General features: G+C 39.7%; 5 protein-coding genes and 2 non-coding genes across 7 annotated transcripts; 4 read left to right on the plus strand and 3 right to left on the minus strand.

Moving 5' to 3' along the window:
* The first annotated feature begins 486 nt into the window (after positions 1-486).
* On the plus strand, positions 487-560 carry J4E87_005555. Its single transcript has one exon. It is a non-coding gene; the product is annotated as a tRNA-Ile (tRNA).
* Positions 561-1016: 456 nt separating this feature from the next.
* On the minus strand, positions 1017-2762 carry J4E87_005556 (uncharacterized protein; the record flags this gene model as incomplete). The annotated part of the gene is made up of 1 exon (XM_049377167.1): positions 1017-2762. One exon carries the CDS (start codon positions 2760-2762, stop codon positions 1017-1019), a length of 1746 nt encoding a protein of 581 aa, XP_049233392.1.
* Positions 2763-3575: 813 nt separating this feature from the next.
* J4E87_005557 (uncharacterized protein) lies at positions 3576-4588 on the plus strand (the record flags this gene model as incomplete). The annotated part of the gene is made up of 3 exons (XM_049377168.1): positions 3576-3921; positions 4036-4344; positions 4392-4588. The coding sequence occupies 3 exons, from the start codon at positions 3576-3578 to the stop codon at positions 4586-4588; spliced, it is 852 nt and encodes a 283-aa protein (XP_049233393.1).
* Positions 4589-5157: 569 nt separating this feature from the next.
* On the minus strand, positions 5158-6708 carry J4E87_005558 (uncharacterized protein; the record flags this gene model as incomplete). The annotated part of the gene is made up of 1 exon (XM_049377169.1): positions 5158-6708. The coding sequence occupies one exon, from the start codon at positions 6706-6708 to the stop codon at positions 5158-5160; it is 1551 nt and encodes a 516-aa protein (XP_049233394.1).
* Positions 6709-7144: 436 nt separating this feature from the next.
* Positions 7145-7232, minus strand: J4E87_005559. The gene has a single exon. It is a non-coding gene; the product is annotated as a tRNA-Gly (tRNA).
* A 1151-nt stretch (positions 7233-8383) lies between these two features.
* J4E87_005560 (uncharacterized protein) lies at positions 8384-8976 on the plus strand (the record flags this gene model as incomplete). The annotated part of the gene is made up of 2 exons (XM_049377170.1): positions 8384-8822; positions 8891-8976. 2 exons carry the CDS (start codon positions 8384-8386, stop codon positions 8974-8976), a joined length of 525 nt encoding a protein of 174 aa, XP_049233395.1.
* Positions 8977-10994: 2018 nt separating this feature from the next.
* Positions 10995-12200, plus strand: J4E87_005561 (uncharacterized protein; the record flags this gene model as incomplete). The annotated part of the gene is made up of 2 exons (XM_049377171.1): positions 10995-10998; positions 11020-12200. The coding sequence occupies 2 exons, from the start codon at positions 10995-10997 to the stop codon at positions 12198-12200; spliced, it is 1185 nt and encodes a 394-aa protein (XP_049233396.1).
* Positions 12201-22701: the final 10501 nt, after the last annotated feature.

A 22701-nucleotide genomic window follows, 5' to 3' on the forward strand; every position in this document is an offset into this window, starting at 1 on the left:
AAGAAACTGGACAACTGCTAAAAGTCGATGACCTAGAAGTCTACATTGCATCCAGCTTCAAGTAAGCGTCTGTTTTGAGATTCATGTAGACTGCAGGCACCCGTTCATCTCGACAGTTTATTCCTTATGTGAGGCTTCGCAAGTAATTTCTTCACAGGTGCGCTCACTTCTCTGCTCAGAGATACAGCAATGGACACCACAACCAAGAGCCTTACTGCGGCACTAAGGTGTGTAGCCCATCGGCTGTGTTCACAAATGACGTTCCCGTTTAACGAGTATCGAGAAGTCGCAATGCGCTCTTGCTCTATCGCGTAGGTGGGGCCGAGAAAATCAGCTAAGTGAGTTCTGGTTTTCAGCGAGGAAGTTGCAAACTTGCTCCGACCCCGCGTCTAGCAACTGCACTGTTGATTTCTGCTAATACCACCACTTCCATCGCATTCATGACTGCCGCAATTCTTCAACCTTCCATCAATCATCCGATAACACGGTCGCTTAGCTCAGTTGGTTAGAGCGTGGTGCTAATAACGCCAAGGTCGCGAGTTCGACCCTCGTAGTGACCATTACCAGTCCTTTCTTTTTGCCTTTTTGTCAGAATACTATGTCAAACTTGATCTCAAGATCGAGGTGAAAGATCCGCAGGACGACGGTGGCGGATCGCGGGTTCAAACTTCGTAGTGACCACTGACATTCTTTTTTCTGTCTGTCAGACTTTTGCTCTCTGTGAAACGTCCTCGCTCTTTTTGCTTTAACCTTGTTCTAGTCTTGAACCCAGCAAGGTCGCTGGAAGTGAGGGAAATGGCATCGCAATATCATGAAAATATGTTGTACAATGTAATTAAGGATATACGCCCACCGCATATAAAGAACGAATCGAACGCCCTGAAGTGTACGTTGGTGTCAGAACGAAACTTGACAAGTTTTGGACGCAATGTAGACGCCCGGATCATGTACCCCCTTCATTCTTTGTAGGAGGGTGGTGTAGGTGTTCAACTTCTTCGTCGAACGGGGTGCGCAAATCAAAACGCCTCTCCAGCGAGATCTTCCGCGAGACCCTCTAGCTCTTCCTGTCTGAAAGGTACCCACAGTCTCTCCGTACCCATACCATCCTTCTTACTCTCTATCATCTGATGGTCGTGGAACTCCTTGAGCAGCGTCCTGAAACTGACTTCACTTGTACAAACGAAGGCCTCGACAGCCTTATGGTACAACACGCGGTACTCAACGCCTTGGGTAGACTCTGGCAGAACGTTCTTGACTTGTGCGACCTTCTTCGACCTCGGTGTAGCAGTAACCTCGTCTTCTTCCTCCATATCACCGCCTTCCATGAGTGAGAGTGCTAGCTGCTCCATGACGAGGATGCGGAACAGTTCTCGAGCTTGCTCCGGTAGAGAGCGTAAGACGAAGCCGACACCATCTCTTCCGCCTACTCGTCTTCCGCTGCGTCCGAGGAGCTCATTCACAGTCTCTACCGCGTCTATCTCCGCGTCGTAGGGCGCAAAGGTTGTTGCGTCGTGGAAGAGGAATTTGTATTGTGTCTTCATGCCTACATCCCACAGAAGAGGGAAGTTCGGTGTATCCGCTGTACACACAAGGTTGGTTGATGGATGTGCAGCTAGGCGGGCGAGCATGGAAGGTACTGGAGACTTTCGAAGGTAGGGCGAGTCGATGGAATTCAGAATGACGGGTACTGGATGCGGCGGCGGGTTGCTGGCGAGGTGTTCGAGGATGAAATCGAGTAGCAGAGCGGGCTGATTGGGCAACTTTGGTCCGGCTGGTATGACTGCCGATGCTATAGTCAACAGCAAGTCTTTTACTGTTGTGCCAGCTGTGTATCCGTTGATAACCACAATCTTCGGTGACTTCTTTGTCCCTTTGTACGGCGCAGCGTCTAGGAGAGACTGATAGAGGCGTGCGGTGAATCGTTCGGTGATGATGCGCTTCGATCCGTACCCATAGAGGCATATGTTGAAACCTTCCTCCAGCTCGAAGATCCATTGATCGTATGCTCGGCCATGCAAATCAAGCAAGAACTCTCGTTCAGACTGGTGGCGGTCCTCGTACGTTTGCATTGCTGAGAAGTATTCATCGTGATTCAACAGGCTCTGCGCAGAGAGAGTGTTGTTGGAGGTTTTGGTGCCGCCTGGGCGATTCTGCCAGAAGTACTCCTCGTGCGGTGGCAGCTCAGTCGGAGGTGTCGGCGAGCGCTGCTTTCGTGGCCGCCCTACTTTTCCTGACCCCTTAGGTCGGCCTCTCCCACGCTTCGAGGGTGTCTCTGGTACAGGTGCTTCGTCTTGTACCACTCCCTCCTCGGCCTGCTCCGCGTCCTCTGTGTCTTCTCCTAAGATGTGTTCGGCGAGGTCCTCCTCCTCATCCAGCGCATCTTCATCGCTTTCGTCGCCATTCAGTGTGCGTTCCAGTATACGGCGATTGCTCTTTCTGCGCGCGCTGCGATCGGCGTTGCGAACGATGGTGGGCGTGCCATTCGGAGAGTCTCGTTTTGCGGATTTGGTAGGCGTCTCAAAGACCAGCTTCCGGGTAGACTTGGGCGTCGCGGTGATGCCGTTCACCAGACCAGTCTTTTTCAAGATGGATCGGGGCGTCCCATGCTCGGCCAGATGTTGTGTCCTCCCCTTTCTGGATGGTGTCTGCGCTTCGAGGGGTTCTAGCTCATCGTGAGCCTCTTCAGCGAATCGTGCGCGTGATTTCTGCGGTGTGCCCTCGTCGACATCGTCTTCGTCGCGTCTGCGCTTTGTGCCGACCATGTTCTGTTCGTTGGGTTGTTGGTCGGGCAGGAGGGTGACGCGACTTGCGCGACTTGGGCTTGGCGCGATGGTTGAGGCTCAACCTCAAAGCTTATTTCCGAACGGTCGAGGACTCGGATTCTTTCCGCAAGCCGTGGGCTCATAGTGACTTTTTGCATTTCTAGTCTTTGCTACTTGCGTTTGATTCTGGTATTCACTGGAGGCAGCAATACTGTCGACAAGGCGGCAGGAAGCCACAACCATGCATTCTGGGCAATCACATTGACATGTGATCGTGCCTGACAACCCCGGGCCTTGGACGCTTGGAAGCATCGTACACCAGGTGCACGCTCTCGTCTACTTCGACTGGCCACCCCGTCGCATGCATGCGTGCACACTACCACAACACGCAGCATGCAAACTGGTGGTCCAGGCTATATGCATGCGAGACATTTCTTCGCTTCGACGACTAGATTTGGTCATGCAGGATTATGTCAAGCAGCCTTGCCGACTATGCTAGCGCCCCTGGAACCTGGAACCTGAGGGATGTTCGCGGCCCGTTCGTAAGCGGATACTTGCTGCCTCCCCGTGCCAGTCACGCCGCGGTGGTCTGTCAGACGTGACGAGGTGGTGATTCAGACGGCCAAGGCAGATGACACTTTCATGTGCGAATCTTGACATCGTGTCTCAGAGGGTGTCATGTTGGGCTGTGGCTGAGACGGGCTACAAATAGCTGTAGGGCTCCATGGGCTATGCAGTCAACAGGCGCTGATAGGCGTGGGTTAGGCGAAAATGGTGCCCAGCCAGGATTGTGCTTCTTTGATGATCTCACGCATGCCGGCCGCTCCTTCTCAGTTTCCGTCGTCGTGTTCGTCCGCTCCTGCCCCGCACAACCCCAAATCTTCAGCTCCGTACTTCTTGCACCCACGACGAACCCGCCAGCAAAGCCCCGCCTACCGCCACGAGACTGCTACTGCGACGCCAGCACCGCCGACGGCCACAGCCTTTGAGCGCCTCGTTGCGACACGCTCGCCCCAGAACGCCGCGCGGCGCATTACCCGGTCTTCAGCACGCGCTTCGGGCTTCCGGACTGTTGATGCCAGCATGGAACCTAGGAGGCGGCCAGAGTACAACCTCGAGATCTTCGCCGACGCGGCGTGCGTGAAGGATGTCGTCAAGGGTGAGTCTATTCTCTTCCACCGTGTCTCTGGCGTGGAGATCGGCGCAACTTTCTCCCCCACTACACGTCTCCCCGCCCCGAATACCCTGTAGACCATAGTTGACCTGACCCCAGCGATACTGCACACGATATTCTTCCACCGCTACTTTACGTCCATCTCTCCCTTGACCCGCGACCTCCTCGACCTGACCCTTCCCGCCATCGACGATGTCGATCTCGAGACACTTATCGAACAGAAGACGTTTGCGCTAGTTCGGGCGATAGACAGCACGCACCAGCCGAGAGGAAGGGGGCAGATTGTCGTGCAGTTCTTTGAGAAGAAGCGAAAAAAGACATCGTACTTCTTCAGCAAGGCGGACGAGGACGTTTGCTGGGAGCAGTGGACGCTGGATGTTACCCTTGCCCAGCCACGCACAGAAACTGGTATGTCTCTCTGCTTGTTGCAACGCACGCCACTAACAAAGTGTCAGATGTGCTCAAGGTCCGCCGTGCCATGACCAAGTCTCTGGAAAAGGCAGCGCATAAGATCATCGCCATTGTGAACCGAGAAAAAGACCACATCCCACCCATCACAACCACCGACGCCAACCCCTTCCCTTACCAGATCGTCGTCAACCCAAAGTCTGTCAACGAGAACGACTGGCGGCCGCGCATCGGTCTTTTCTGATACCAACACCACGGCACCGAGTGCAGTAATAAACCCACTGTATATACACCCATGGACGATGTTACGAGTAAGAGGAGGTTCAACACCGCTGGGGGACACCAATCGTCACTGAATGCGACGAAAAGGATGGAAAAGTTATGGATTCGCACACCTGAAAGATCGACCGCGCTTCACCCCCTTATCCCTCGCCACCACTACCACTGCTAAAAGCTCCGTTGTACAGTGTCCGCTATGTCGGGCAACCCCCATAACTGTGTCGCATTCTGAACCCGCGGATATCGGGAGTTTAGCGAAGAAGATGAGCCTCTGGTGCTCCTGATTGTTTGATTGCTGCGATAGCTACACAAGATACCCAATTCCCCAATGAAATTTTCCTCATTCTACATAATCACACAATGTTGTTGGTGACGTCAATCCGGCCAAAGTAGTTCTCGAGCAAGCATCTGGGATACATACTCATGTGCAATCAAGCTGCTTTACTACTTATACCTCTTGGTAATCTAACAATTTACGTCTAACTGGGCTCTGTAATCACAATTCAGCGTCCCAACTCCCTAGCAATATCCCGCTTATCCTTCATTGTTGTTCTCAGCCCACTCAACCCACCGCTTCACAACCTCATCCACCTTCTTCACCCCCTCCTTCGTAGCCTCGACTTCAAACCACTCTTTATGCGACTTGCCACAAGCATCGCACTGTTTGATGACACGCTGATCCGCAAGCTCGAGATGAATCAGGCGCTCCACACGATGCGCATGCGGCACTTTCCTCACGCCATCAGAGGCAGCCCCGGCATTCGCACCTGATTGGCGCCGAGACTGTGCAGGCGAGGGCTGAGGAGAGGGCGTGGAAGAAGAAACGTAGGGATAGTACCGCACGAGGGATAGACTGTATCCGCACTGGCGAGTCCATTCATTCATACGGCGGTGGACGTTGTTTGCGCGCCCGATTTTGAGGAGGATGGTGTCTTTGTCTGGTGGGGAGTTTGCGGATCCGGATCTTGAGCGGGTGGTGTTGGGCTGTCCGCCTTTGACGGAGAATTGGCGCATGACATCTGAAGTTCGCCGGCTTTGATCTGCACGTGATGGTGGTGAGAGAAGCGTCGACGCAGCGGAGGATGGTGCAGGGCCGGCGGCTTCGGGGGTGAGCCAGAAGATGTAGATGTAGCCTTCTTCGTCGTGGGGTGAAATGGGCTTTGAGAGTTGGGCGAGCAGGGTCGACGCGAGTTGTGGTGGTAATGTATTGGGGATGTAGCGGAGTAGCTTGGCTGTTTCTGACTCTTCGCGAGTTGTCCGATTGACAGGTCGAGCGGGCTTTTCTCCCAGTGGTTTGCGGGCAGGTTGGTCACTTGGTGGTCGCGATGTGGGAGGTGGTCGCGAGGAAGACGAAGGTCTCGAGGTCTGACCGCTCGGCCTTCGGTGTTCTGGTCGTACTCGAGGCGGTTGCTGTGGTACTTGCTGCATAGTTGTCTCTTGTGCATCGTCCTCCGATATGGGCTTTTCGTCTGTCCTTCTCTTGTGCCGCACGACCTCCGTGTATTCGTCGTCGTCTGCAGACCCACAACATAATGAAGCCCAAAAACTCTTCTTTTTCCTCTGTGGAGGTGGCTTCGGCGGCCGATGGTCTCTGCGCTTTCTTGCTGCCATGACATCGCTCGGTACAGACATCAACGGCCCTTCTACGTTATCCCAGGTAGCTGGTCGATTGATGCGCCGCGGCGGACGAGATCCAGATGTTCTTCTCCTTCCACTCTTCTTGGGCGCGGCTTCATCCGGTTCTCCAAAATCAAGGACACCCAGTCGTTCCACGAGCGTGTCGATACTGTTCCTCTCTTTCAGCGGGTAAAGCTGGGTAGTCGGTCCACTCGATGCTTGCGCAGCCAAATGCTCGGCTTGGTCTTTGTGTTGCCAGCAGAAGTAGGCGGCGGCGCCAATCTCGTCATCGTCGCTGTCGTCGCTAACAACGGATACTACAGCGATAACACCGTCGTCATTAGATGCTTTCGCATCAATAGGCCGTCTGCAGGGTCGCCCTGATTTAGTAATGCCTTTGCAAGTTGTAGCCGGGTTGCGCGAATCCGAGCGCGGGATGAGCGATTCTGGTGTCGTTCCCGTGAACATGTTGGTGTAGTTGTAGGAGGGCAACCCGTGATTGCTGGGCAGACAGTAGGACTAAAGTCGAGGACAAATCGCTAATACAAAGCCCAGACTGGTGTGAATCTCGCGCCCGTTCACAGCCTCACCGCCACGTGAAGCGAAAGTTACTCTGAGGAGCAGCGCCGGCCAGTGAATCTCGATTGTCGAGACCAACGCTGCGGACGCGGTGTGCCAACGCATTATGAGCCATCGCCGCGAGGTGGGCGCGTAGCTGAAAAGAGATGGCGGGTCTCAAACGCGAGGTGGGCGCGTGGCGGTGCATGTGGCGCAGTCAGGCAAAAAGAAGGTCTGCTGGCTGTGGAACGCGCACGGGTCGCTCTTTCCGACCCAACTCCACCACCACAACATCTACAGTGTTTCTAACGCCAAAAAGAAGCGAGACAATGCAAAAAGAAAGCGTTGCATCGGCCGGGAATCGAACCCGGGGCTAGCCGAAACTGTCCTGTGAGGGATGGCAACGGCTAATTTTACCACTAAACCACCGATGCGGAGGCGGAGACCAGAGAACTGGACTGCTTGATGGAAAACTGGCCGAATTCATCGTTTATGACCTGCCAAACTGGAGTATCACTCGTGAAATATCGCCTGGCCATCGTCTGGCCAGAAGAAAAGTCAGTTTCCCAGAGTTTGGTCCCACTCCCATGCATCCTGATTAGCCGCGTGGGTCGGACAAGGCGTCTGCCGAACTCGGACAAGTCTGGGTTTCTTACGCCTCGCATCAAATACCTAGTATGCGTCGGCTCTACATATCGTTTCCATCAAACGTTTTGGTTCAGTCTCTCCTATTACCGCCTATATTCGCCAATGAATATACCTAAGAGCAATTGAGGCAACAACCAGTTCGGAACGAGACTGGCTTCTACATATCAACACGCAGTTCACGTTGTGGAAAGCTCTACTTCGCGCAGCCAGATTGTCTGAAATAAGGGAAAGAGGTCTCTGACGGTCGAGGGCATATTTAGCCAGTACCTTTGCATCAAGTATTAATGTCTTTAGTATCCATGTGCAGAATGGTAGATGTTGTGCGTCGAGATCACCTAGGTAGTATCAGGTTGACCCATCTAGCATCTCAGATACAATCAGACACAAGTGGTATAAATGATACGATTTCAGCCGCTAGTAGAGAGAAGGTAGCGGCAGGAAGACATTCGACTAGAAACCGGCACTCAATGGCGGCTGTAAGGGAGGCGGGAAGCGCACTCATTGCCGATGTGGAAATCTTCCGGAGTGCGGGGACATTATCTACATGCAATCAATTCTCCGACGCTTGAACGTTTCAGCCCTTGTACGCCGCAACACCAAGACAATGTACATTAAACGTGACCCAGCCGCCAGAGGAAGGTAGCATACATGGCTGGATACGAATCATCGCGAGTGGAAAGGGTTGAACGATGCTCTCCTATGCGCGGGACAATATCCTAGCTTATCAACCCACCTACCTAATGAGGCCGAACGACCGTCCTTAATTGCAGCCACTACAGCAGTAAAGGTGTGCGTGGTAATCAGCGGTGGAGATTTACCATGGAATAACACATGGTATATCATTGGGCATGCCGCAGCAGCCCTCAATCGCTGCAAGCCCTGAACAGCGCCAACAACCACAGCTCTTGATTCAACCCAGATAACTACACCCACGATCATGCAGTTCTCTCTTCTCCTCGTCGCGGCGTATGCCTGCACCGCCTCCGCACGCCTGACCTGGTCCTTGGCAAAAGCGACCAACCCCACCGCCGACCAAAGAGACGCATACACTAAGATTGAAGCTGCAATGACAAAGGCCGTCGCTCGCTACGAGAAGTACTCCGACGCAAACAAGACGATTCGTGTGGCCTACGCCCCGGGTGTTCCTACTGCCGAGGCGAACTACAACGGCGATCTACGATTCGGCTCGAACCGCGCTTACATGACGGAAAGGACTGCGATGCATGAGATAAGCCACACGCTAGGAGTTGGCCAGACAGCGGCTTTTGACAGAAAGTGTGCTGCAGGCGACTGGCGCACGGCACTACCCCTGATCAGGAGCTTCGATGGAGCAAATGCGAAAATTACTTGCGGAGGTGGACACTTCTGGCCATACGGTATGATAAAAACGCGATGTTCCAACTGTACGTGAAACATAGACTGACTTGCCACGTCGATGATTCAGGCCTGAACTATGAGACTGAGTGGAGCGAGACGAATGCGAACCGGCATGTGCAGCTGATTGAGGCTATGCTGACTGACGGGATGTGAGGTGGTTGTTTTCCAGTAAACTGTTACAATTTAGCGTTTATACAATACGAACGAGCCCCGATCAATCATTGTGCTACCATCGTTTGCCAACTGAAGTGCTCCGTGATCTCTCAAATTGCCGCAGACGATGCGGATATAGCATGAATACGTCTCTGAGTTTCTTCGCCGTTTATTGCTTCAACTTCCAGACGCTAATCATGTCGTCGCCGCGACTTTGTTTAAAAGACACCGGGGGCTTCCAATACACAACCCTTTCGAACGAGCCCTGCTCCTTTCCTGTTCCGAGAAGATTGCCGGAGTCGTCGAACAGGCCATCAGCACCATCGGCTAGGAGATTCCAGTGTACACCGTTCAGACCCCAAGGCGGACCTTGAGCTTTCAAAGGCTTCCACATTGGGAATTCGAGGTACACGAGAACATCGGTTGGCGACAAAAGGCTCTTCATGCGATTGGCCTAATCTCTTCGCATCTCAGGGAGCAGGGTACACAAGAACTGAATCGACATTATTAGCACTCGTTATGAGAATATAGGTCGGTTGACTCTTTGCATGCTGGACGTACTGTATAGTCGTAGATTAGGTCGAAACCCTGGAAGTTAGGTCCGAAATGAGCCTCAAATCCCTTTTGGAAGAAATCGCCGAGCACGACGTCAGCGACATGGCCAGCTGAAGGATCTAGATGAGATTTGACGTTCTCGTTGGCGGTATCCACTGCTCCTTGGGAAATTTCTAGACCCCATGTCCTAAAGCCATGACGTGCTAATAGCGCCACATCATGCCCCTTACCGCAGCCCTAATGCACGATGAGCCTCTTGTTAAGTACGCTCGTTACGAGACACCTACAGGCACAAATGCCTTCAACTGCCGTTGACTCTGGTCTCGGAACAGCGTCTCACGATAAGGATGTTCTTCAAGGAACATAGTCAGAGCAGGCGAGGCCTGGCCCCGATCCCACAGATCCTGTTCCTTCTGTTCCCACAGTTTGGCCCACCCGTCGCTCTGTGCATCCCGGGTGCTGGAACCGTCAGTTGTGGCTACGGAAGTGGCGGCACGTGGCGCTCCTTACCTGTAGCCATCAAAGTGGGAGACCAAGCGGGTCCTGTTTTCAGCGAACTGGGTTTCGGAACTCATGGTGCAGGTGCGGAAGGATGCAAGGATTCAGGATGTCACGGCAAAGCCTGGAAGCCGGTTCAGTGGTGATAAAGATCTGTTGATCCATGCGCCACGCTAACCTCGTGCCTGACGCTACCAGGCTGGAGACAGCGCATCCTTGACGTCACCCCACATTTCTACCAACAACACCAGTAACTTGCTTCGGGATACTTGCCTCCCCAATCGCGCGAGCTTGTAGTCTTTTGCACCCATGGATAGTGAGCCAGATATGGTAGGGTCTTAGGGTTACGGCTGTGCGCCTTAGAGCACGACCAGGGCGTGGCTGTGGTAGTAGTGCTGAGAACAACATCTCGTCGCATAGATCCAATATCGGAGTTAAGCACAGGCTACCTATCGACCCACATGGACACTACTGGACACAGCCGTTGTTGCCACCACGGCTAGCCAATAAAGACTACCTAGGTATGCGGGAAGTCACTGCGTTGTGACGCCACAGCTTGGGGACTTCGAGATTAACTTTGCTAGCCGACATCCGAATGATATTACCCGACTTCCTGCTTCCTCGCTTCAAAAGCCACATCTTGGCCATTCATAGGCCAAGACTTTGGAGTTGAACGTCATAGGGGCGCAGTAGGGAGAACAAGAATAGAGCTTTGCGCCTGGCAGCTGGTTCCGAGATGCCGTTTGGCTCCGCGAGAGCCACTCGGAGCTTGAGTCGTTGCAATGCACTCGCTCACCGTTCCAATGCGTTGGCGCGTAGCACTTTCCATGAACCTTGGAGGGATGCCACTTGCGGCTTTACAAGAGTCACGGCAGGCGCACTCTCTTAGTATGAGTTCCAAAGCTTAGTGAGCGCCATACTCCTTCTCCTTCTCATCTCTCTGTCGGAGACTTATACCAGCACCCATGGGTCGCCTTCTCCTAAACACAGTCCCACACAGCGCGCGGACTCTATACTACCTGCGCTACCGGGTCGCTGTTGTATTCTTCATACTTGCCCTATTCCAGCAACAACATCTGTACCTCACTAGTCGACAAGCACTCTCAGAAAAGTACTCTGCGACCGACTTCAACTCTCATAACGAAGGAGGCCTACAAGCTCGATCTTGGCAACCCGATGACGAAAGTTCGAAGTTGGAAGAAGAGCTAATAGCAAACCGGGCGTCTTGGAAAGTGCTTGGCGAGGGCTGGGAGGGCAAGGTGTTCGCCTACGGAGACTCGGTTATCAAGACGTTCACACCAGGGCGGAGTCCATTCCGAAATTGCGCGCCAGATGCGTCCAAATGGCCAACGGAAATACCCGCATCACTACAATTTGGGGGTGCCGCTGCCGACGATGCGAACGCGACGAAAAACGGCTTCCTTCCCGTGAGAGCACATTTCATGGCTTCTACAACGCCTGGCGAACCGGCCGAGTGGCACCTTGTCACTCCCCTGCTCAAAGGCGGCAATCTTCGTTCCCTTGCCAACAAACTGTCGTCGGAAGAAACGCCTATGGCTTATAGTCAGGTTGATGGACGCTATCGGCCAGCCTTCAACCAACTACTTGAGTATCTGGGAACTTTGCACCGTGCAGGCTACTGTCACGATGACATTAAGCCGGCGAACATCTTTGTTCAAGACGAGTCCCACTGGGCAATCGGCGACTTGGGCAACATACGAGAAGTGTCCCACCCCTACCACTCGTCGCGTATCTGGAAAGACAACGACCAGCTAGGGGATTGCCGCGCAAACGATGTGCTACGGGTTTTGCAGACATACCTGAAGTTTATCCAGTCTTCTGTTGCCGATGAAGACGACTTCGATGCAGCCTTGTATGAAGGTCAGACACCCTTGAGCAGACTCTTTTGGTGGACACTTGCCGATGCACCACATATGAGTGCCAATGAACTTCGTCAACGTTCCCTTTCCGAGCACCCTTTAGCGGAGACAAAGGTGGATGACAGAGTCCCTGTACCTGCGCGACCTCATGCTTTTCTGAGCCTGTTCTCCGAGCGCGAGGCGGTCAAGCGGGCCACTGACCAAGCACTTATGACACGAATGGACGAGAGGAGCGTACGACTTTGGGGCATGGTGTGGTTGTTCGGCGTGCCCCAGCCGGATCTTTGTTGAGCGACCTTTAGCGGTTTGTGGAGTTCGATACCCAAGGTACACGGCGTTTTATTACTACCTAATGAATTGATTCTTCATATTTTTCGGCAGAGAAGCAGGTTCCAAATTGTCTGGTATTACAAAGTTTATCTGATGAAAGTGAAGAACTCCTGTTGCATCGGGTATCAGCCATCTTGGCAAGAACAATCTCCCACACGTTGTTTCCTGCATTGCAGTCAGTTTGGCTCCCGTTTGGTGGAGGGCACACCGCTTACCTGTAATACATGATCTCACCACCAGGGGCAGTCGTCGTAATCAATACCGCCGCCGGCGAAATCACCGTTCTGGTAACTCGTGTACGTCGTCCTTGCCCTGTTTATGCGGTCTTTCTCGTCCTCAACCACAGCTTCGAGCTCTTCCCTGTCAAGCTTATTATGTTTCTTGACATATTCGTAGACCTGGTACAGCGAGAACTTCTTCGCCTTTGTCTTTGTATTCTCGTTGACCTTGTATTCGACACCAGCGTCGATGAGTTCCTGAGCCGTGACCTTCCACCACTTCCTGAGGTACTTCTCTTGCATGTAGAGATGGTACTTGCCACTCTTGAATCGCAATGGAGCGCTGGAAACAGGAGGCAACGCTCCACTAGCTCTGCGTTCTGCGTTCCACTGGTCGATGGCTCTCCGGATGATGTGATCGCGTGGTAGGTTTCTGCAGCAATCGCTGGATATCCATCCAAGGTACTGTTCGTCGAAGCGACTGATGTGCGCTAGTGTGTTCCCCCTGTGCTTCCCGGTTTGAATGAAGTAACTGTGCAGAGGGTTCCTGCGCGCGGACTCGGCGTCTGGAGATTGCTCGTTGATGTATTCGCGTTGTACGTCGAAAGACCCGGGGCCTTTACCCCGCCCGGCGTTGTTCCTTAGTGACGCGCCGTAGGGCGAGCTGCGGTAGCCCTGGGTATTGTAGAACAGAGAGGAGTGTACAATGTATTAATAATCTATATAGAGAGAGAAACCTCTAGTATATATAGTAGAGAGGTAACGCTAGTAAGTAAATATATAGTAAATAAGTAGATTATATATATAAATACTTAACTAATAGCTTTTCTAAATTTTAACTTAAAATATATACTATCTACGTAATAAAAGATACTTAAAGTACTATAAATAGTATTAAACGTAATAGAGTTTAACACTTTTATAAGTATATTAGCTAAATTTACTTTACTACTAATTTATATAATAGTAATATTACTATTATAAATATATTTATAAAGAAAATAGTAATAAATATTAATATATTTACTATATTAATAAAACTTAAAATTCTTTAATAGCTTAATAGTAAACGTATTATTAATATAAATAAAAATATTATTAAAATAAAGACTTATATATAAGTTATTTATAAATTCTTTAACTTATAATACTTTTTTAACTATTTTAGAAAAAGCTATATATTTAGCTTTATATATAAAAAGAGTAGTAACTTTTTAAATATCTAAAGACTATAATACTAGTTCTTTAGTAAAAGTAAAGATATATTTTATAGTAAAGTAATAAGTATTAAAATAACTAGCTTAGTTAGAGTTATAGTAGCTAAGTAGCTAAGTATTACTTTTATAATAAGTAATATTCTCTCTAGACCTAAGAAATAAAGTCTATAGCGTACTTATTTAAATTAAGTAATTACGTAATTACGTAATTATATAATAATGTGTTACTATATTAAAAAGACTCTAAAAGTAAACTTAAAAAATCTCTAACGTAAGCCTAGATTTATAACTTATAATACTTATACCTATACTACTACTACTACTACTACTACTATTACTACTAATATAATAGTTATAGTAGGGTGACAAAAAGAAAGAGACATTTAAAAAGTTATCTTTTTCAAAGCTATATATCTAAACAACTAGACTAGCTAGAACTAAGATTTTTAGTGTTTTAAAAAGCTAAGAACTTCCTCTTTAAGTTAGCCTCTTTAGAATTTCGCTTAGTAAGCTTTAACTTGCGTAACGTTAGCAGTGTTCGAGTATACTAAAAAGCTCTACTCTTTTTAGCCTACATCTTTTTGTTTACAGTATTAATTTCGCTAAAATTTTTATATGCTATTATATACACCTAGATCTATTACTAGTTTGAATTAGAAGTTATTCTATCTGTTTTTGCAATAGTTAGATTAAAAAGTTGTTTTTTAAGCTTTTTGTATTATAAGCTAGCTAGATCTAGTAACTAGTACTTAGTATACTAACTCTTAGCTCTTTTTACTACCTTATAACGCCTAGGTAAGCTTTTAATACAGTTATCTATTAATTCCTGTAGTATAGCTGCCTACTCTTCTAGAATAGTAGTAGAAAATAAATCTACTGCTTTCTTACTAGCTCCTACGCCTAAGGAGCTAGTAGGTCTTCTTGCTAGCTTATTCTTTAGTAAACCCTAGACGTTTTTTATAGAATTTAGATCTAGGCTATAGGTAGAATGCTTAAAGAGAGAGATTCTATTTCTTCTAAACTAATTAAAAACGGCTAGAGTTTTGTAAATCTTAGCGTTATCTTGCTAAAATTTCTACCCTAGATAGAAGAAGATATTAGCTTTCTAAATATAAAAAAATTTTAAAAAAATAATAAGAATTAACTAAGTTATAGTTGTTTAAAGTTAAAATTAAAAGAATTCTTTCTTACCTCTTTTAAAAAGGGGTTTAACTATAGGAGTTAAAACCTCTCTTATATATCTTATATTTGTAAAGCTTCTAGGCTCTTATAGAGTCTTAGTTATGTATAACTTAAATCTTCTACTTATTTAGATAGCTCTCTAAACAGAGATAGTAATGTCGCAGGCTATAACTTAGTTAGTAAGCTAGCTAAAAATAATCTAAAAAACTAGAAAAATACTAGATTTTCTAGAGAATAATTTAGCTTATTTAGAATTTTTTTAAACGTACTAGTATTAGTTGTAGAGACTTGTTTAGGCCTAGTCTTCTAATTTCTTCTCTTTCTAACGTATTCTTACCTAGCACTGTGCCTACGCTGTACAGAAGACTTGTCTAAAAATATAACTTTGTTAAAGTTTATATTTCTAATATTTTTAAGAGTCTTCTTAGCGTATTTTCTTCTAAATAAAGCTTTTTCTTTATTTAAAAGCTGCTTTTTCTTAGTAGTAGAAATAGAGTATTTCTCTACTCTTAATAGGCGTTGTAGAGATCTAGTAGAGAAGTCTAGATTATTCTTTTCTAGAATACGTTAATTTGTCTTTTTAGAACTGCGTTCTAGATCTCTATTAACTACTCTAGTAGCTCTTTTAGAGATCTTTAAAAGCTGGCCTAGTTTAGGCTTAGAAAGAGTAGTAGAAGTGTTTTTTTTCTTTTTAATATATTATAGAGCGTTTGTAATAGACTTAGAAGACTTTTCTAGTATAGTACTAATAGCACTAGTAGATAGTTGTTGCAAAGATAGAGTGTAAACTTGTTTTTTAAATTTTAAAAGTTCTGCTAACATAGAGAGAATATAGAGAAAAGAAAAGTTAGACTTAGAAAGAGAAAAATATATAGAATAAGACTAAAAGAAGCTTACGTAATTTTAGCGCCTTTTTTTAGCTTACTTTTTTTTCTTTTAATTTTTTAAAATTGTTTAGATAAGAAACTATAGTTAAAATTCCGCTTACGTAAGCATTATATAAGCTAGTATTACGTAATTTTTTTTTAGAACTTTTTACACGCTAGTTAAAAAGATGTAGCTATATTAAACTAGGCTTTTTTTTTACTTTATGTTTAACGTTACTTTTCTTCTTATGCCTGCTTACTAAGCAAAAGCTTAGATAAGCTAACTTAAAGAGGAGGTTCTTAGCTTTCTAGAAAACTAAAAATCTTAGTTCTAGCTAGTCTAGTTATTTAGATATATAGCTTTGAAAAAGATAACTTTTTAAATGTCTCTTTCTTTTTGTTACCCTACTGTACTACATACGTAATTATAATAAGCTAACTACTTTATATTTATTATATATTACTAATAGCTATCTAGACTATTAACTAGTACTAGTACTAGCTTTATATAATTATATAATACTAAAAAAAAACTAAGTAAGCTTACTACTAGTATAAAGCTTCTAAACTAATCTAAGATATTTATATAATATCTATATAATACTTATATAAATACTAGTAATCTATATTCTATACGTAATTACTTATAAGCTAGCTATATTAGCTATATTATATAACTACTACTTACTATTTATATTTACTCTTACTTATCTACTTACTTACTTATTCTTTATCTATACTAATAACTTCTAAGCTTTTATAGCTATAGTCTAAACTTTATAATAATACTTAGGTTATTTATAATAGTATACTATATTTACTTAATATAGTCTTTTTTAAGATATACTATCTATACCTTAGTCTAATAATTATATACTTAATAAAGATAATAAAGAATTTTTACTTTTTACTTATTATATACGCTATATAACGTAGCCTTAATAAAGTTATATTCTTCTACTATTAGAGCTACTAGTAGTACTCTAAAAAACTTAGCTTTTATTTACTAAAGCTATATATACTATATATTTATAAATCTCTATTTAGTATATAAAAAGTCTAGTCTTTACTTTATAAATAGCCTACTTAGTATAAAAAAAATAACTAATACTCTAAAGGTAGTATTAAGTATCTCTAGTATACTTTATACTTCTAGATTAAACTTAGTACTTAGATTTTCTTATATATTTCTAATAGTAAATATTATTATACTCTTAATAAGAAAGAGAGTCTTACCTAAAATAGTACTTAAACTATTCTTATAGTTACTTACTACTATAATTAGTATAGTAAAAGCTATTATATACTTAATAATAAAACGCTTCTTAAAAAGATTATTAAAAGTACTAATTATAATATTATTTATTATAGAGAGAGATATCTTTAAGAGAATATTAGTATTAGTATTAAGTTTAGTTAAAGTAGTACTTTAGTATATAAAGTTCTTAGAGATATAAAAAGTTCTTTAAGATAGAAAGTTATTAGATAGAGAAAAAAAGAAAAAGAAAAAAAGTATTTTCTATATATAAAGTGTTTTATAATCTTCTTTAGGCTACTATCTTTTATACTATAGTTTATTTATATAAATATTATTTTATATTTTATAGTAGTATAGTACTATAATTTAATATTACTTTAGACCTAGAGTTTACCTATATAGTACTTCTACTTACTTAGCTCTATAGCTAAGAGAAAGGCTATATTATACTATACTCTAACTTTTACTTTACCTTTTACTCTTTTTATTATTACTATTAGTATCTATACTCTAGAAAGCTTATTTCTACGTTAAATTCTAAAATTAAGAATATTTTAATAATTCTATAGCCTAATAGCTCTATAGCTTACTTATTACTACTTCTAAGTCTATCTCTAAGTCTACTAGAAAAGCCTCTATTACTATTACCTTTTATAAGTATATTATTATTATTATTAAAGTACTATATCTATAGTAAATATTAGAAAGAAAGTTTTATTAAATTTTATAGTTATATATAGTAAGTATAAGGTATTTAGAAAATATACTTATAATAAGATTACTATATAAAGTTACTAACTATATTTTATTACTCTACTCTATATTAATACTTTACTATAATAATAAGTAATATCTATATTAGTAGTATACTATATATATATATATATAAGCGCGTATAAAAGTATTAAAATAGATTTAGTTAGAGTTAGTATTATACTAGCTATAAAGAGAAGTAGTATATATAAAGTTAATTTATATTATAGTAAAAAAGTAATTAAGTAAACTAAATTTCTAGAAATACTTCTTATAGAATTATACTCTAGTAATAGTATTTTATTTTAATAAAGTTTATTATAATAGTTATAAAAAGTCTATATAAATAGAAAGTTATAGAAACTAAAATAGTCTAGTAGATATTAAATTTACTTAGCTTAATAGATTTTAATAGTACTTTATATATATTTAATATATATACTAAGATAAAGAGTATTAAAATTCTTAAATATAATAGTAAATATTTTAAATAGTTCTTTATAGAAATTATAGATAAGTATATAGCTAGTAGTATATATATAAATATTATTAATATATATAGAAATAATAAGTACTTTAGTAGTATAGATATAAATATATAAGTTAAAAAAAGATATATAAAACTTTATCTAAAGAAGTTATATAGTAAGTATATTATACTATATATAAGAGGCTTATATAAAACTATATAAAAACTTTATAAGTATTTAGATCTTATCTAGAGCTAGTGTTATAGATAAAAATAGTATAATATAAAGTATCTTCTAAAGAGTAGCGTTTAAGAAAGTAATATAAATATTAGATTAGCTAGTAACCTAATTAAGTAAAGTATAAATTATAAGTAAAATATAAATAAATATAAACTATATAGTTAGAGAAAATATTTTATTATAGTTACTAGAATATTAGTAGTCTTTATAAATAATAATATAAGTCTTAAGTTTAGTAAAATTACTAGTAAAGGTAGATTTAGCTTTAAATATAATCTTTATTAGAAAAGTCTTAGTACTAGTAAAAAAAGTTACTATTTTATATACTTTCTTCTATAGAAGTAAGTTAAACTTAGTATATATTATAGTATACTAGCTATCTATCTAGAGTATAGTTATAGCTTTTTTATAATTCTATAGTATATAAATAAATATAGTAAAGATAGAAAGTATAGTTACTATAGTAAAGTTAAAATATAAGTTATTAAGATTATTATTAAAGAGATAAGTACTAGATAATAAATCTATAACTTATAGATATAAGTAATTAAAATTATTATCTAGCTAGTTATTATAAGCTAGTGCACTAATACTTTATAAAGAGAGAGATAAGAGATAAATAATATTATTATTAAGACTATTATAAATCTTAGTATTATAGTTTAAAGAATATAAAAGATATAGAGTAGCTAAGAAATCTAAGTTAAGTAGATTATTATTAAAGAGACTCTTATTTATATCTATAGAGTTATTAGTATTATTATTAAGCTTACTTCTTTAATAGAGATTAGTAGTATATCTATATTCTATATAAAATATATTATAAGTAATAGTAAAGAGCTTAATATTATTATTAAGAGAATAAGTAGCTTTCTTTTTTAATACTAAGGTATTATTATTAACTTTCTTAGAGTAGTATTTAGCGTAACTATAAGCTAATAAGTACTTAGTTAAACTAAGATATTAGTAATATAGATAGTGCTAAAAGTAGTTATATTCTACTATAAAGTATAAGAAATAAATATTATCTTATAACTAATTAAGTACACTATTAGAATATATATTTATTTATTATATACTATTATAAAAGAAGTAGCTATAGATAGTCTTAAGACATATATATCTAAAATATAAAATATCTAGATTATAGCTAGTATAATAAGAAATATAATAATTATATAGCTTATTATTTTTAGTAGAAAAAGATATATAAGCTTAGTTACTAGTAAGATAGATATTATAAAAGTATTATTCTCTCTAGGTCTAAGAAATAGAGCTTATAGCGTACCTTTTTTAAAATTATATAATTATATAATTATATAATAATATATTACTATATTACCTAATAGTAAACTTAAAAATCTCTAATATAAGCTTAGATTTATAACTTATAATACTTACACTTATACTACTACTAATATAATATTTACTATATATATAATTAAAATAAGCTAACTACTTTATATTTATTATATATTACTAATAGCTATCTAGACTATTAACTAGCACTAATACTAGCTTTATATAACTACGTATCTCTAAAAAGTAATCTAGTAAGCTTACTACTAGTATAAAGTCTAACTTAATCTAAAATACTTATATAACACGTATATAATATCTATATAATTACTAGTAACTTATATTTTATATATAATTATCTCTAAGCTTAGCTATATTAGCTATATTATATAACTACTACTTACTATTTATATTTACTCTTATCTACCTACTTACTTATCTATCTATCTTCTATCTATACTAATAAGTTTCTAGCTCTTACTACTACTTTCTATACTTTATAATAATACTTAGATTATTTTAGAGCGCTTATAACTACTATTTCTTAGCTTACTAATCTAGTTACTACTATACTTATACCTCTAGCTTATCTCTTTTTCTTTAGATAATTTTAAATATTTTTAACTTTTAGAGTAAACTCTAGAGATAGAGTTTTTTATACTATATATATCTATCTACTACTATAAATACTAGTACTAGCTTTATTATAGTATAAGTATATATACTATCTACTATTCTTTAATTCTTAAATCTTTTCTAGATAAAGGCTTTATCTTTTTTTTTATAGTATAGTATATAAATAGCGTATTTATTTAGAATAGCTTAATAATAAAAAGTATATCTATATAAAAATAAGTATATAGTACTAGATTTTCTAGATTAAACTTTACTAAAAGAATAATATTTTAGAAAGTTACTATTATATTATTTAAGTTACTATTATATATCTAACTTTTAAAGTATAAGATATTAAAAGTTATATTAGTATTAGTAATACTAATACTATAAAAGACTAAGCCTATTAGTAGTACTAAATAACTATTATATAAGCTAGGTATTAAAGAGTTAGAAGTATCTATCTAGATAGTAGGTATAGAGAAAAAAGTAGTCTAAGAGTTTAATATCTTAAAAGTAATATTAGTATTAGTATTAAGCTTAGAAGTTATACCTAAGTATTTAGCTAGATATCTAGCTAGGTTTTTGGATTTTTTAGAAATATAAAGAGTTCTTTAAAATAAAAAGTTATAAAATAAAAAAAGAAAAAGAAAAAAAGTATTCTCTATATATAAAGCTTTATATAACTCTTTTTAAACTACTATTTTCTATACTATAGTTTACTTACGTAGAAATTATTTATATTTTATAGTAGTATAGTACTATAATCTAATATTACTCTAAGCCTAGAGTTTATCTATATAGTATCTCTATCTACCTAGCTCTATAGCTAAGAGAAAGACTTTATTATACTATGCTCTAACTTCTACTCTTTTTACTAAGATCTCTACTAAGAGCTTTCTCTTAGAAAGCTTCTATATTAAAATTAAGAATATTTTAATCTTTCTATAGTCTAATAGCTTTATAGCTTACTTATTACTACTTCTAAGCTAACTTCTAAGTATACTAGAGAAGCTTTTATTACTATTACTCTCTATAAGTATATTATTCTTATTATTAATATACTATATTTATAGTAAATATTAGAAAGAAAGTTTTATTAAAACTTATAGTTATATATAGTAAGTATAAGATATTTAGAAAATATACCTATAATAAGATTACTATATAGAGTTACTAACTATATATTATTACTCTACTCTATATTAATACTTTACTATAATTACTTACTATAAACTCTAAAGTTACTAAAGTACTTAGAGTCTATATAGTAGAAAAAAAGTAAAATATATTATTACTTTAGATTATTATTTTAGATAAGATTATAAATATTAAAAAGTAGCTTTAAGAAGTTAATTATATAGTAGAGCTAGAGCACTTACTTATAAAGTATTATTTAGTAGAGTACTATTATAGTAAGTACTATTATACTAAGTACTATTATACTAAGTACTAGTACGCGTAGTATTATAAAAGCTATTAAACTTATTATATAAAGTACTATTATAGTAGAAGCTAGAGTACTAATACTTATAGCTACTATTAGAGTTAGAAATTTAGTTATTAAACTAAATTATAATAGTTAGCTATTAATATAAGTATAAAAGTAAAAACTTACTATAATTATAATAAAAATAGAAAGTAGGTCTAGTAGTATATTAATTAGAGTAAAGTATTAAATATAAAGCTTAAAAGTATAAAAGCTTTAAAGTATAAAAGCTTAAAAGTAGTAGATTATAAGCTAATAAAAGAGTTAGATAAATAGCTTATTATCTTAAAAGCTTAAGTATCTTAATAAAATAAAAGAATAGATTACTATAGTAGAGAAAAAGAAAGATTTAAGAGCTTATTATTATTAATAAAGTTACTAATTTTAGTTTAAGCGCGTATCTATATAAATAGCTAATATAGCTTATAAAGCTATTAATTATTTTATAAACTTTACTTAGAAAAGACTAAAAGCCTAAATCTTACTATTAGAATTAACTTTTACTAGTTAAATACTTAGATTCTTATAGCTACTAGCTTAATTCTAAACTAATATAAAGTAATTTTTAATTTAATAGAGTTAATTTTTAAACTATTAAGCTATATTTAAATACGTTAAATTTTACTACTATTAGTATTAAGTATAATAAAATGCTTATTTAAGCTATAACTTACTACTATACTTTAGATCTATAAGCCTAGACTCTACTAGAGTATACTAATTATAGTAGATAAATACTCTTACTACTTTAAAGAGTATATTAACGTTAGAGATTAGTTATAATTATCTAATTTTAAATATAGAATTACTTAGCTCTTAGGTATATAGCTAGAGATTTTACTCTAACTTTCTTTA

This window comes from Alternaria ethzedia (genome assembly GCF_023757985.1).
Source record: "Alternaria ethzedia strain BMP 0044 chromosome Unknown scaffold_11, whole genome shotgun sequence".
Lineage (NCBI taxonomy): Eukaryota > Fungi > Ascomycota > Dothideomycetes > Pleosporales > Pleosporaceae > Alternaria > Alternaria ethzedia.